The following is a 15584-nucleotide window of genomic DNA, read 5'->3' on the forward strand; positions in this document are numbered from 1 at the left end:
GATCCAATAGGAGTTGGTCACCAGGACCAAAGGTTTATTCTTCCAGGTTTTGGGCCTCGAGTTGGAGCTCATCCTCAAGGGAACCCCTCCCTCTCTCTCCGGAATACGTCTTATGGACATAATGGGCAGGCTCCGTTACGGACTACCTGTACGCATGTCGAAGGGTGCACGCGTGTTGCCAGAGAGATAATCTAACTCGAACCTCCGAGCTGTTACTCCCTGTAGGTTAAACACTTAAATTTCACAGGGAAATGCGCTTGCAGAAGTGTATGAAAACACAGCATGCAAATGAAGGGGGTGATCCTGTGAAAATAGCAATTTCACTGCTACAAAACAGCAACGTTCAGGACTTAAAAAGATCGTAGAAGCGTATCATTTTATCCTTTTACAACGCGATAATTAAAAGCTTACCTCCTCTCTGTCCCTAAAAGGCGTGAATCCAGCCGGTGTCAGCGGCACTCTGCCCAGACACACCAGCTCAGAAAATTACATCTTCCAACCGCCTCGAAATATATTATTTACAACAACCGACGAAATCAGTTCTTTCTGCCAGACGGCGTGCAAAAAATCAAAACGGCGCCGATCTTTACCCTGAGAAAAGGACATTTTTAGACAATTAACGCCGCGTCCTTCAGTGGTTTCTGTTCCTCCCGGTTATGCTTGAGAAATACGCTGTTTTGTCCTCTTTTTTTTTTTTTTTTAATGGAGTGAGCAGCAAGCAAACAAGCAGAACGAAAGGAGAAGGATGCTCATCTCTGGCTTCATCACCCAGGTGATTTCTGTCTAACGGAATATTCTGTAGGAAAATGACATACAACCCAGGGCATTTTTTTTTTAAAAAAAAAATTGAGTTGTTGGCCTGAAGCAGTGAAGAGAGAGACCCTGACAATGTTTCTATAGGAGGATCTTTTGAGTAAGGAAGAAAATCAAATGTCATTCCTAAGATTTTGGCATCTCGTTGCTGGTCAAAGCTGAACCAAAGACAGATGTTGCGTTAGTTCCAGAAACGTCCTACCTAGAAATTATCCACAGCTTCCAATTGGCAGAATTTCCTGAATGAGAAGTTTTTTTAAGTCTCGGAAGTTCTTCATTTTGGAGCCCGGGGAAGGGGGGGCGGGAGAAGAAAGAACTTCAGAGAAGGTTTCTAAAACTCTGCACGACCCACGTGGGTTTTTGACAAGTGTCAGCACAACGCAGCCGAGGGGGGGTTACACAACACGGAGTTTCACTACTAGCTAGCAAAATGCAGTTCCTCAGACCAGCAGCTGCTTCCTCGTGATGAAATCCCCACCGCCGCTGTACGAAGTTTCTTCTGTCCTCGCAAAGGGGAAGGGCGTGGAAGAAAAGAGAGAGAGAGAGGGAGAGAGGGAAAGAGAGAGAGAGAGAGAGAGAAATCTCATTCTTTGCTCTCTTCTGTTTTCTGGCCAGCTAAACGCGTGAGCTCCATATCCTCGGGGTATCGGATCTCCAACTCCGGGTTGGCCAGGTAGTACGTGTTGGCAAACTCCTCAAAGTAGCGACCGATGTCTGGGTGAGGGATCTCGTGAGGTTCTGGGTTGAGTTCCAGATTCTCTGCAAAGGGAAAGAAGAGGGAACGTCTGCACGGAGGGCGGGAGGCTCATGGAGAGGGGCTTCAGAGAGAAGCAACCAAGAGAGAGGAAGCTTAACTCAATGGGGTCGCGTCAACGGGGAAGCCAGATTCGCTTAGCGGCCACGTTGCTAACTGCAGCGATTCGCTTAACCATCATGGCAACAAAGACCATCAAACGGAGCAAAACGTACACAAGTGTCTCGCTTAGCAACAAAAATCTGGGGGTGCATTGTGGTCGTAAGCCGAGGACTACCTATACGTTAGCCATGGTGCCGTGGTGGCGCAGTGGTTAGAGTGCAGTACTGTGGCTATTTCTGCTGGCTGCCTGCAATTTGGCAGTTCAAATCTCACCAGGCTCAAGGTTGACTCAGCCTCCCGTCCTTCCGAGGTGGGTAAAATGAGGACCCAGATTGTTGGGGGCAAGAGACTGACTCTGTAAACCGCTTAGAGAGGGCTGGACAGCACTGTGAAGCGGTATATAAGTGCAATTGCTATTTTCCTTCCTTCCTTCCTTCCTTCCGGTTGACTAAGCCTTCTGTCCTTCCGAGGTGGGTAAAAGAAGGACCTGGATTGTTGGGGGCAAGAGGCTGACTCTGTAAACCGCTTAGAGAGGGCTGGACAGCACTGTGAAGCAGTATATAAGTCTAAGTGCTATTGCTATTGTCCTTTCTTTCCTTCCTTCCTTCCTTCCTTCCTTCCTTCCTTCCAGTTGACTCAGCCTTCTGTCCTTCTGAGGTTGGTAAAAGGAGGACCCAGATTGTTGGGGGCAAGAGGCGGACTCTGTAAACCGCTTAGAGAGGGCCGGAAAGCACTGTGAAGCAGTATATAAGTCTAAGTGCTATTGCTATAGTCCGTCCTTCCTTCCTTCCTTCCTTCCTTCCTTCCTTCCTTCCTTCCTTCCTTCCTTCCAGTTGACTCAGCCTTCTGAGGTTGGTAAAAGGAGGACCCAGATTGTTGGGGGCAAGAGGCGGACTCTGTAAACCGCTTAGAGAGGGCCGGAAAGCACTGTGAAGCGGTATATAAGTCTAAGTGCTATTGCTATAGTCCGTCCTTCCTTCCTTCCTTCCTTCCGGTTGACTCAGCCTTCCGTCCTTCCGAGGTGGGTAAAATGAGGATTCAGATTGTTAGGGGTCAAGAGGCTGACTCTGTAAACTGCTTAGAGAGGGCTGTAAAAGCACTATGAAACGGTATATAACTCTATGTGCCATTGCCATTAAATTCACCTTCCTGAAATCTATTCAATTCCTCCTTTTTTTTTTTTTGAACTTGCCAAGCTGGGTGGGGCTTGACACCCATGGTTTTCCAGGAAAACCATGCTTGCTGCTCTCCATCAACTTCAGTTGTTATTTGAAACGAAGAGGCTGAATAAAATCCAAGGCTCATGCATGTTTTGATGAGATTCCTGGATGAAATTTCCCTAGAGGTGGAGATTTTTTTTAATATCCCTATCACCAAAGTTGAGTTGTAGACCAAGTTTACATTATTGGGGCAGGAGGATGACGAAGAGAAGAAAGAGAGACAGGAGGAAAAACTACCATATTTTTTGGAGTATAAGACACACCTTCCCCCCCCCCCAAAAAAAGAGGGTGAAAATCTGGGTGCATCTTATACACTGAATACAGCATTTTTGATGTCCCGAAACCCCGCCCCCTTCACAAAAATGGACATGCATAGCCTTTAGGAGCCTTGCAGAGTGCTCCTGGGGGCTGAGGAGGGCAAAAACAAGCGAAAAATGGGCTGGTTTTTTTGCTTGTTTTTGCTCCCCCCTCCCCCCAACAGCACCCTACAAGCCTCCTAAAGGCTATGTATGCCCTTTTTTTTGGCAAAAAACAGGCCCATTTTTGTGAAAAACAGGCAATTTTTTGCTCCTTTTTGCTTCCTCCCCACCCCCAGGAGCACTTTGTAGGTCTCTCAAACTCTGCATGCTCCATTTTTTACAAAAAACGAGGCGTGCAGAGGATTTGGGAGGTTCGCAGAGTGCAAAAACCTTTTAAAAAATTACCTCTTCAAAATCCTGGTGCGTCTTATACTCCAAAAAAATACGGTATTTGTCATCAAAATCTACAAGTGTACAGAACGCCCTCTGCTGGGAGAACGTTTTTTTCCTAAGCCTAAAGATAGCTAAATAATGATAAAAGGTCAAAATAACTGAAAAATAACAGGAAATGTGCAGATTGGTTTTCCTTCTGATGCTATTCTTATCCTGGAATGACCACTGTGAGAGGACGATCAGTTCCACAGATGTGAAAAAACCCCACCCACAACCGCTACGAAAACGTGTTCTGCAGGAAAGTTATCTTGGGTTGAACTACCATTTAAACCAGCACTGTGGATACGGGTTGGTTGGGTCACAGTGGTAGGTTTCAAATATTTTTAGAACCTCTTCTGTAGGTGTGGCCTGCTTTGTGGGAGTGGCTTGCCGGCCATGTGACCGGGTGGGAGTGGCTTGCCAGCCATGTGACTGGGTGGGAGTGGCCAACTTGCAAAATGTGGTGAAACTCAATTAATAATGCTCTTGCTTAGCAACCAAAATGTTGGCTCAGAAACTCTGGCATTTGAAGCACGCAAGTCTTAAAGCTGTCAAGTTACAAGACCCTCGCACCCCTAACCCTTTAGAAAAAAAAAAACCAGGAGTGTTCAAACTTGACAGCTTTAAGACTTGTGGACTTCAACTCCCAGAATTCCTCCTCTTGCTCTTCATCTTGATGATGTGCGGACAGGTGGGGGGAGGAAGTTGGAAACGGTTCTAAACGGTACTGTAGATTTGTGGAACCTCTTCTATAGAAGAGGTTGGAACTGGCAGGAACCCACCCCTGGGAATTACTGGGAGTTTTCCCCAGCTCTATCAAGAAGCAGCAGAGACTGAACGGAACGTGGCTCTACCCTTAGCCGTAAAAAAGAACCACCAAATCTCCTGCTGTTGAAATGACACAAGGGGTCCTTGGTGCTCTCTGAGCTCAGTGGTTTATGTGGCGCTGGGGATTCGAACCGTCGAACTGCCGACCTTTCTGATCTTAGCTGCTGAGTCTTAGCCACTGAGCCACCGCGCCAGAGGGTGGATAAGCAACCATAAATAAGCCTGTTGGAAATCCTGCCTGCCTACCTTGGGCGGCGTATCGGCACGAGCCATCTTCCACTAAAACATTGTAGAAAGGCTGGTGAGGGCCATGGGGCAGGCTGTGGACATTCATGTTTCGGATCCATTCGTGCCCCATCATGCACGCTGGGTCCCACCCGTAGATCACACAGTTGTAGCCGTATCTAAATGGAAGCAGAAAGAGGATACACAATGCCATCATCAAGGGTTGAAGGGAATCTACCACATTCAAATGGGGAAAAGAAAAAAATAATAACTGAGAACTATTACAACAACATGAGAGGATACCAGAAGGGAAAAATAAGACAGTCCTTAGAGAAAACTAGAATAACTAAAACCCCAGAAAAATTTATCAAGGCACTAGAAGAAAGAATAACAATGATGGGAATAATAGAAGGCATCAAAAGGCAAAAGAAGGGTAAAACACCAGGACCAGATGGATGATTGGGGGAACTGTAGCAAACACTACAAGAAGTAGCAAGGTAATGTTGGAACTATTTAATGACTTACTAAGGGAGGCAAAGATACCAGAAATGTGGATGGAGGCGTATATAACACTTATGCCAAAAGAAGATCTACAACAAGTAAAAAAAACTATGGACCTATTTAACTACTAAATGTGGATTATAAAATTTTTGCAGAAAGAATGAAGAGGCTTTTAAATGAACTTATGCACGTAGGCCAAAATGGATTTCTCTTAGGGAAGAAGGAAGGGAAAGAAGAGGAGGAAGGAAGGAAGGAAGGAAGGGAGGGAGAAAAGAAAAGGAAAATAAGGCGATGTCACAACAGGAGGAAGGGATGGTAAACAAAGCGACCCAAACTGTATATTATAACCTATTAAATGAAGTAGGCATCTGAGGGTAGAACAAGAAGCAATGGGTGGAAACTAATCAAGGAGAGAAGCAACTTAGAACTGAGGAGAAATTTCCTGACAGTTAGAACAATTAATCAGTGGAACAGAATTTGCCTCCAGAAGTTGTGAATACCCCAACAGTGGAAGTCTTTAAGAAGATGTTGGATAGCCATTTGTCTGAAACGGTATAGGGTTTCCTGTCTAGGCAGGGGGTTGGACTAGAAGACCTCCAAGGTCCCTTCCAACTCTGCTATATTATTGTATTAAATAATAAATGTATAAGAATGATAAGTGTCAAGAAGAATAACAATTATGTGAATGTATACTTAAAATGGTATTTAAGAGAATAAAAAATAAAAAAAAATTCTGAGGGAAAAAATGTTTGAAGGGCAGGCTGAGAGATTCTGTAATGAGAAGAAGGATGGGTATTGTGGAATATCATCGGAAGCAGTGTCTCTTGGGTGAAAACTCTTTGGCATGTTTGAGGAGGAAGAGGAGGAGGAGGAGGAGGAGGAGGAAGGCTGTGGGGTCCCTTGGGGCTCTCTGAGCTTGTTTTCTTGCAGACCCAAAGTAGGTTTACATCCTCAGTGCTAGTACTACCCTGTTTTCCCGAAAGTAAGACCTCCCCAGGTAATATGCCCAGTCGGGCTTTGGAGCGCATGCACTAAAAATAAGACGAAAATATTGCAACACAGCAGCAGCCATGAGGTGACCACACTCTCCGCCTGCTGCACCCCAAAAATAATAAGACCTCCCCGAAAATAAGGCCAAGTGCTTATTTCGGAGGTGGGGTTCCAAAAGAAAATAAGACCCTGTCTTATTTTTGGGGAAACATGGGATGGTATTACCTAGTTGAGTCATGAAAGAAAACACCTCAGAGAGCACCAAAGATCCCATAGATCTCCTCCTCCTCCTCCTCTTTGCAAACTTCACTCCCTTCTAGCACTGATGATGTTCCCTAGTTAGGTCATGAAACGTCTGCAAGAAAACAAGCAAGCTCAGAGAGCACCAAGGACCCCGCAGTCCTCCTTCTCCTGCTTCTCTCTCTCTCTCTCTCTCTTTCCTTCTTTCTCTTTCTTTCTCTGTCTGTTTCTTTCTATCTATCTATCTATCTATCTATCTATCTATCTATCTATCTATCTATCTATCTATCTATCTATCTATCTATCTCCAGACCCAATCCCTTCTAGCACTGATGATGTTCCCTAGCTGGGTCACGAAACGTCTGCAAGAAAACAAGCAAGCTCAGAGAGCACCAAGGGCCCCTCGTTTCAACACCAAATATTCTCCTTTATTGTAGACATATAAACTCACAGTCTCATTCATGACTTAGGGAAGATTTCACCCATATACTACAACTTAGAAATACTTATGTTCTCCCCTTGTTGCTAACCGTGGGAAACATTCTCTCCTACAAACACATTTATTACATATTTCTCCACTGATTATACACCTTCTAGAGCTGTTACTTATCAGCAGCTTCATTGAGCAGTTAAGGGTCTGTTTGTTTCGTTTGGCTTGGGCAAAAGTCAGGAAGCAAAGCTTGTTCTGAGCCAAAACCTTTCCCTCCAATATATATATTCTACTCTTAAAAAGTGTGGGATTTAAAAGACGGGCATTCACCACTATGTCCCTCTGCTCCCACCAAGTTCTCAGATTCACTTAACTATATGTTTTTTTTTAAAGTGATCAAAACGGAATGTAGATTATCGGCACTGGGGCTGCACCTTTATTTTCAGAAGATTTTAGCCTCAAGCTAGATTTCAAGTTCCAAGCAAACAGGAGATGGGAAAGGCTGGAGGTCAGAGCTGCATGGAAGTCTGCCCAGTTGCTGGCGGTGGGGAGGAGGATAAAAATAAACTAGGATGGTGGAGGAGGGCCTGGGAGATCAAGAAGCAGGGACAAGCAATTATCTCAAAAGTTTTGTCTTCTAGGAAATGTTAGTTGGGAAATGAGGGAGAGAATGAGAATGGGAACGAAAGAGGGAGAGAATGAGAAAGGGAGAGGGAGAATGAAAGAGAGGGAGAGAATGAAAGAGGGAGAGAGAGACAAAGAGAAAGGGGGAGAAGAAAGAGAGAGAAACAAAGGAGAGAGAAAGAGAGGGAGAGAAAGAGGGAGAAAGAGAAGAGAATGAGAAATAGAGAAATAAAGGAGAGAGAAAGAGTCAGAGAAAGAGAAAGAGAACAAAAGAGGGAGAGAACGAGAGATGGAGAGGGAGAATGAAAGAGGGAGAGAGAGACAAAGAGAAAGGGGGAGGAGAAAGAGAGAGAGAAACAAAGGAGAGAGAAAGAGAGGGAGAGAAAGAAAGAGAAGAGAATGAGAAATAGAGAAACAGAGAGAGAAAGAGTGAGAGAAAGAGAATGAAAGATGGAGAGAATGAAAGAGGGAGAGGGAGAGAATCAAAGAGTGAGAGAGATACAAAGAGAAAGGGGGAGAAGAGAGAGAGAAACAAAGGAGAGAGAAAGAGAGGGAGAGAAAGAGGGAGAAAGAGAAGAGAATGAGAAATAGAGAAACAAAGGAGAGAGAAAGAGTGAAAGAGAATGAGAGCGAGAACGAAAGAGGGAGAGAATGAGAGAGGGAGAGGGAGAATGAAAGAGAGGGAGAATGAAAGAGGGAGAGAGAGACAAAGAGAAAGGGGGAGAAGAGAGAAACAAAGGATAGAGAAAGAGAGGGAGAGGGAGAAAGAGAAGAGAATGAGAAATAGAGAAACAAAGGAGAAAGAGTCAGAGAAAGAGAGAGAACAAAAGAGGGAGAGAATGGGAGAGGGAGAATGAAAGAGAGGGAGAGAATGAAAGAGGGAGAGAGAGACAAAGAGAAAGGGGGAGAAGAAAGAGAGAGAGAAACAAAGGAGGGAGAGAGAAAGAGGGAGAAAGAGAAGAGAATGAGAAATAGAGAAACAAAGGAGAAAGAGTGAGAGAAAGAGTGAGAGAAAGAGAATGAGAGAGAGAAAGAAAGAGGGAGAGAACGAGAGATGGAGGGAGAATGAAAGAGAGGGAGAATGAAAGAGGGAGAGAGAGACAAAGAGAAAGGGGGAGGAGAAAGAGAGAAAGAAGGAGAGAGAAAGAGAGGGAGAGAGAAAGAGGATGAGAAATAGAGAAACAAAGGAGAGAGAAAGAGTGAGCGAAAGAGAATGAAAGAGGGAGAAAGAGAGAGGGAGAAAGAGAGAGGCAGGCAGGCAGGCAGATAGACTGACAGAAAGACAGATGAGATAATCTATTTAGGAATTCATTATTCTTGTTTCATCTCTTCTACTTATTACTCTAACAAAAAATAAAACAAGCGTCCCACTTGGTGATGTGTTTTCCTGGTCTACCTTACAAGGCTGACAAAAACACGCCTCTCTTGCACTGTTTGGAGTTGGGTTTTTTGTTGTTGTACAGATGTGGATTCCCACTTTTGCAGCTGGTGGTGGCTCTCACCTTTTGTGCTTCATAACCAGGCCGATGGAAAAGGTGATGTCTTTGTGTTTCTCGTCCGAATGGAGTTTCACATCGGGCCCGGCCTCGTCTTTCCGACGCTCGATGTGCTCGAGGGTGTGCTGGACTAGATACCCCACGGCTCCTTGCTGGGAAGGGTCCAAGGCCTGGATGTGCTGCAGGATGTCCAGAACCTTTAAGAGAGTTAAGCAGCTCTCAATCAATCAATCAATCCTCCTATAACTCGACATTTAGTAAGTCCAATCTAGGATATTCATTTCAGCCTTTTCAGAAGGTAGCATAGGGCGCCATAATCCTCAACTTACGACTATGATTGAGCCCAGTACATCATGCCGATCGTTAAACTTGTAAGAATAGAATAGAAAGATAGCATAGGATAAAATAGAATAGAAGGATAGCATAGGATAGGAATAGAATGGAATAGGATAGGATAGGATAGAAGGATAGGATAGAATAGCAGGATAGGATAGGATAGGATAGGATAGGATAGAAGGATAGGATAGAATAGAAGGATAGAATAGAATAGCAGGACAGGATAGGATAGAATAAAAAGGATAGGATAGGATAGAATAGAAGGATAGGATAGGATAGAAGGATAGGATAGAATAGAAGGATAGGATAGAATAGCAGGACAGGATAGGATAGAATAGAAGGATAGGATAGGATAGAAGGATAGGATAGAATAGAAGGATAGGATAGGATAGAAGGATAGGATAGAATAGCAGGATAGGATAGGATAGAATAAAAGGATAGGATAGGATAGGATAGAAGGATAGGATAGAATAGAAGGATAGGATAGGATAGAAGGATAGGATAGAATAGCAGGATAGGATAGGATAGAATAAAAGGATAGGATAGGATAGGATAGAAGGATAGGATAGAATAGCAGGATAGGATAGAATAAAAGGATAGGATAGGATAGAATAGAAGGATAGGACAGAATAGCAGGATAGGATAGGATAGAAGGATAGGATAGAATAGCAGGATAGGATAGGATAGGATAGAAGGATAGGATAGGATAGAATAGAAGGATAGGACAGAATAGCAGGACAGGATAGGATAGAAGGATAGGATAGAATAGCAGGATAGGATAGGATAGAATAAAAGGATAGGATAGGATAGAATAGAAGGATAGGATAGAATAGCAGGACAGGATAGGATAGAATAAAAAGGATAGGATAGGATAGAATAGAAGGATAGGATAGAATAGCAGGATAGGATAGGAATGGGATAGAATAGAAGGATAGGACAGGATAGGATAGGATAGAATAGCAGGATAGGATAGAATAAAAGGATAGAAGGATAGGATAGGATAGAATAGAAGGATAGGATAGAATAGCGGGATAGGATAGGATAGAATAGAGCTGGAAGGGACCTTAGAGGTCTTCTAGTCCAGCCCTCTGTCACTGTTTGAACAGTTCTAAGTCAAGGACTAGCTGTGATTGTGTACCTGAAATTCTGTGTATTTCCTTTTTGACACTGTTTTTATAAGTTAATTTTTTTAAAGGTTATTTATAATACAATGGATTGAAGCTTAAACCAATATATCTGGATCCTCTCCCTTTTTCCCATTTCACTTAATATAATATTTACAAAAGGGTGGAGTTAGAATGGGAGACAGAAACTGTGTTTTCTGATTTAGAGACAGGTCTAAAAACAGTTATTTTAGTCCAAAGTGAGCCACGTTTATCTGAATTTATGTAGTTGTTTTTTTTTACTACCGCCTTGCTGGATACACTGCCCTCTGAAGACGGTTCAAAAGGGTAAAACACACAAAATACTGTTATTGCCCAGCCCCAAATGATAAGTCAAATAGGTTAGAGCTGATTTTTTTAAAATTGCTTTTTCAGCAACGTAGATACTATCTGGCAACTGTTAACTTAAAACAAAAATCCTCATCCTGCAAGAAAAAATGAAGCTGAATTATACAGAAAAGGCAACAAGAGATGAAAAAAAATAAGTTACACAAAAAACAAAACAGCTAAAATAACAGCAGTAAATCAAAGCAAACAAACAAACAGCAGCGATACAGAGAATAATATCCAGATGGTGAAAACGACTCATTCAAAACCTGAATGGGATAAAAAAAAGAAAGTCCTTTTCAGCCACAAAGGACGATGAGAGAGAAATATATACATGAGAATTTTATAGAACAGTGCTTGCCAACAAGGGTTTTAAGGTTTGTAGGAGTTTAGCCAATTAAGAGAAGCAAGTACTGGGGGATATCAAAAATACAAACTGGTTGAGTTCAACACACTTTCAACTAAGTGGGGAAAGCCAGGACGTAAGTTAAGTTAGATACAGTTAAGTTTTGATTATTAGGGGTAACATGTTATGATACAGGATATAGTCAAATAAAGGAGGGATAATGATGACAACATGTATGTATGTATGTATGTATGTATGTATGTATGTATGTATGTATGTAAGAGCCGAGGTGGCGCAGTGGTTAAATGCAGCACTGCAGGCTACTTCAGCTGACTGCTGTTCTGCAGTTCGGCTGTTCAAATCTCACCGGCTCAGGGTTGACTCAGCCTTCCATCCTTCCGAGGTGGGTAAAATGAGGACCCGGATTGTTGTTGGGAGCGATATGCTGACTCTGTAAACCGCTTAGAGAGGGCTGAAAGCCCTATGAAGCGGTATATAAGTCTAACTGCTATTGCTATTGCTATGTATGTATGTATGTATAATATAAGGAAACTAGATGAAAATTGCCAACAGCGATTTGGAAAGGAGGATTAGAAAAGTCTGTTATTAAATATTATGGATGTTTAGCTAGAATAGGACATAAGGATTCAGTGTTATTGGAGGATTTTAGAAATATTAAATGAAATGCCAGTATGTGGTTATGTATTACATTTCGGTATATTTTATGATGGACATTTAAATAATTATAGTCAAATATAAATGGAGGTATAAGGGTAACATGTATAAATATTTGAGTTAAAATACTTGAGTTAATATGAATTATGCTTGATGACTGTGGAAGAGATGCACGAAAACTTTTTGTAACCAACTGATACACTTTCTACAGTATGTAAAGGAGGAAGATTTTATGTGTTGTGTTTGTTTTGAAAAAAAAATAATTCCCCCCCCCCCCCCAAATGGGGAAAGCCAGGAAGCTTTCAGATTTGGGTTAATGTCAGGGTTCCAAATAGCACCCAAAATGGATTGCTCAAAGTTCCAATTTATTAAGAGAGCCATGTTGGCACAACTGGGAAAACCCGAATTTGAAAGCTTCCCGGTTTCCCCCACCCCGTTGAAAGTTCAATATCTTGCCCCAACACCCACCAGTCCATCCCATGGTGCAATCTCCCACTGCCAAACTGGCAGCTTCCACCCATCCAATTCCGGTCAGGTGCAGAGACAAAGGATGACCTTGGCTTTCTAGAAAGAATGTTATTATGGCTACATCGCATCTCACTCCTACAACCCCCTCTCCCATTTTCCTCACAATAGAAAAGGCATAGTAGAATGATAGAAAAGTGTGGCAGGCCAAAGACCCAAAAGAAAAGATGGCTGCAGGCCTGACATCCAATTTTTCAAAAAGGAAGAGAAAGGAGCAGAGAAAACCAAACTCTTGAGGAGAAGCAACTTTCATCCATCCATCCTCATCATTTAATGACACTATAATCCCTTGGGTGGGGGGGGGCAGAGTCTGGGCAAATGACTGGAGCTAGCAGAGTGTTTTAATGGCCAGATGCCCTTCCTGTCGCCAATGAGTTTTGTTCAGCAGATATATCCTCATTGTGCCCAGAGAGAGAGAAATCTGCCTCTAGTTAGGATCGAACTCACGGCCTCCTGATTTTGAGGCGAGAGCGCCACCGCTAGGCCACTGCACCACTCCAACATCCATCCATCTCTCTGATTATTTCATGCATCGGATGCCTGCTCTACGTAGCGCGAATCCCAAGTACCTTTTCTGGCCAGATTCCCAGGTGAAAATAGAGTCTCGCTTGGAGCATTAGGTGCTGGACGTTGTCCGGATACATGGCCAAATACAAGTCCAGAGAGTCTCTCAGGAGCTGGTATGACTGGTCAGTGCTTTCCCTAGCAAACATACAGCAACACGTTCAAATCAAATCATGTTTTCACAGAGACATTTACCATCACGTAGCTGTGATGTCCCACTGTCAATCAACTACACTGTTAGCTGACCAACCACTAACCCAGACCTTGCATCCAATGCAATATTAATATTGTTGCTTATACAATGCCGCTGTGGTCACTAGTGATATATATAACTAGTCCTTTCTTCCATTGTCATACAAAACTGCTATTGCTTTGAAGTTTCTTTCAGTGGTTAGATCAGATGTTGCTGCCTTTCTAAACCACCCTTCTGTGTTCTGTAACAATAACAGAATAACACAGCTGGAAGAGACCTTGGTGGTCTTCTAGTCCAACCCTCTGCTCATTGGAAGCTTTCAGGAAGAGACTGGATGGACAATTGTCTGGAAGAGTTCAGCATCTCCACTCTATATTGTTCCTGGCAAATGGACATCCAGTCTCTTCTTAAGAGCCTCCAGTAGCGGAGCACTACAACTTCTCCATGGTCATGTGGGGAGCTGGACCTTGGTTAATGAGGACTTGGACCTCCATGGTCAATGAGAATCTAGTCCTCCATGGTCAATGAGAATCTAGTCCTCCATGGTTATTGAGAACTTGGAACCTCTTGGCAATGAGGACTTGGACCTCCATGGTCAATGAGAATCTAGTCCTCCATGGTCATTGAGAACTTGGAACCTCTTGGCAATGAGGACTTGGACCTCCATGGTCAATGAGAATCTAGTCCTCCATGGTCATTGAGAACTTGGAACCTCTTGGCAATGAGGACTTGGACCTCCATGGTCAATGAGAATCTAGTCCTCCATGGTCACTGAGAACTTGGAACCCCTTGGCAATGAGGACTTGGACCTCCATGGTCAATGAGAATCTAGTCCTCCATGGTCATTGAGAACTTGGAACCCCTTGGCAATGAGGACTTGGACCTCCATGGTCAATGGGGATCTTGACCTCCATGATCAATGAGGACTTGGACCTCCATGGTCAATGAGAATCTAGTCCTCCATGGTCATTGAGAACTTGGAACCCCTTGGCAATGAAGACTTGGACCTCCATGGTCAATGGGGATCTTGACCTCCATGATCAATGAGGACTTGGACCTCCATAGTCAATGACAATCTAGTCCTCCATGGTCAAGTGGGGACTTAGGCCTCCTCTAACACAACGGAACTGCTAAGGCTAATGCAATCTTTCCTAGATTCTTACCGCTTTCCAATATTTAGCAAGTTGCCCACCATCCGCTGCAGAACCTCTTTGGCTGTTGCCACGCCGTAAAACTCCTCCGTCACGTGGTGCCCAATCAAGTATTCACATTCTTTGACCGTCAGCTGCCGCCCCTTCCCAAAAGCATCGATGTACGTGTAGTCAAATATATTTGTGCTCCTGGCAAAAAGAAAAACGAAACCAAAAGGGAATTCCTTTCTGATCATGCTTCTCCTCCACATCTCTGGCCCCTGGTAGGGGCTCTCCCTAGTTCTCCAGAGAGGAAAGAAGGGGAGAAATACAGCAAGCCCTCAACATTTAGTTCATTTAGTGACTGTTGGAAGTTATGCCGGCTCTGAAAAAAGTGACTTATGACAGTTTTTCATACTTGTGACTGTTGTAGCAGCCCATGGTCACATGATCAAAATTTGGACACTTGGCAACTGGACTACATATAAAGATTCCAAATAGCATCCAAAAGTAAATCAGAATCCAAGGCAAAGTATTGCTCAAAGTTCCAATTTATTAAGAGAGCCATGTTGGCACATCTGGGAAAACCTGAATCTGAAAGCTTCCCGGTTTTCCCTACCCAGTTGAAAGTTCAATATCTTGTCCCCCACACCCACAAGTCCATCCCATGGTCCAATCTCCCACTGCCATGCTGGCACCCAGTTCCAGTAAGGTGGAGAGGTTGAGAGACAAAGGATGACCTTGGCTTTCTAGAAAGAATGTTGTTATGGCTACATCACATCTCACTCCATACAATCCTCCCTCCCATTTTCCCACACTAGAAAAGGCATACTAGAATAATAGAAAGTGTGGCAGGCTAAAGATCCAAAAAAAAAGATGGCTGCAGGCCTGACAATATATTTATGATGGTTGGGGTCATCTCCTTTCGCAACCTTCTGACAAGCAAACTCAATCATCCTCTTTTAACGACCCCATAATCCCTTGCCAGGTGGAGTCTGGTCAACTGAATGAAGCTAGCAGAGTGTTTTCATGGACGGATGCCCTTCCAGTTGCCAATGCGGAATTTTGTTCTGCAGATATATTCTCAGTGTGCCCAGAGAGAGAGAAAGATCTGCCTTTACCTAGGATTGAACTCACAGCCTCCCGATTGTGAGGCGAGAGCTCCCCCTCTAGGCCACCGCACTGCTCCGAGAAGCAAAATCAATGGGGAAGCCAAATTCATTCCACTAACTTAAAAACTGCAGTGATTGATTTAACGACTGCGTCAAGAAAGGTTGTCAAATAAGGCCAACATTAACAACCGCCTCATTTAGCAACAGAAGTTTTGGGCTCAACTGACCACATTAAGACAGAGCTAGTCCTCCCTCACTA

The 15584-nt window shown here is 43.5% G+C and overlaps 1 protein-coding gene across 2 annotated transcripts in view; it reads right to left on the reverse strand.

Moving 5' to 3' along the window:
• Positions 1 to 350: 350 nt before the first annotated feature.
• Positions 351 to 15584, reverse strand: part of FBXO21 (F-box protein 21) — a 33693-nt gene continuing 18459 nt past the window's right edge. For both annotated transcript variants that reach the window (XM_032229329.1, XM_032229330.1), the window contains 5 exons: positions 14247 to 14423; positions 12896 to 13028; positions 8961 to 9151; positions 4695 to 4852; positions 351 to 1572 (listed from right to left, as the gene is read on the reverse strand). In XM_032229329.1, coding sequence (XP_032085220.1) covers positions 1397 to 1572; positions 4695 to 4852; positions 8961 to 9151; positions 12896 to 13028; positions 14247 to 14423 — 835 coding nt within the window. In that variant the 3' untranslated portion in view covers positions 351 to 1396. The remainder of the gene's footprint in view (positions 1573 to 4694; positions 4853 to 8960; positions 9152 to 12895; positions 13029 to 14246; positions 14424 to 15584) is intronic.

The sequence above is a fragment of the Thamnophis elegans genome, chromosome 13, assembly GCF_009769535.1.
Source record: "Thamnophis elegans isolate rThaEle1 chromosome 13, rThaEle1.pri, whole genome shotgun sequence".
Taxonomy (NCBI): domain Eukaryota; kingdom Metazoa; phylum Chordata; class Lepidosauria; order Squamata; family Colubridae; genus Thamnophis; species Thamnophis elegans.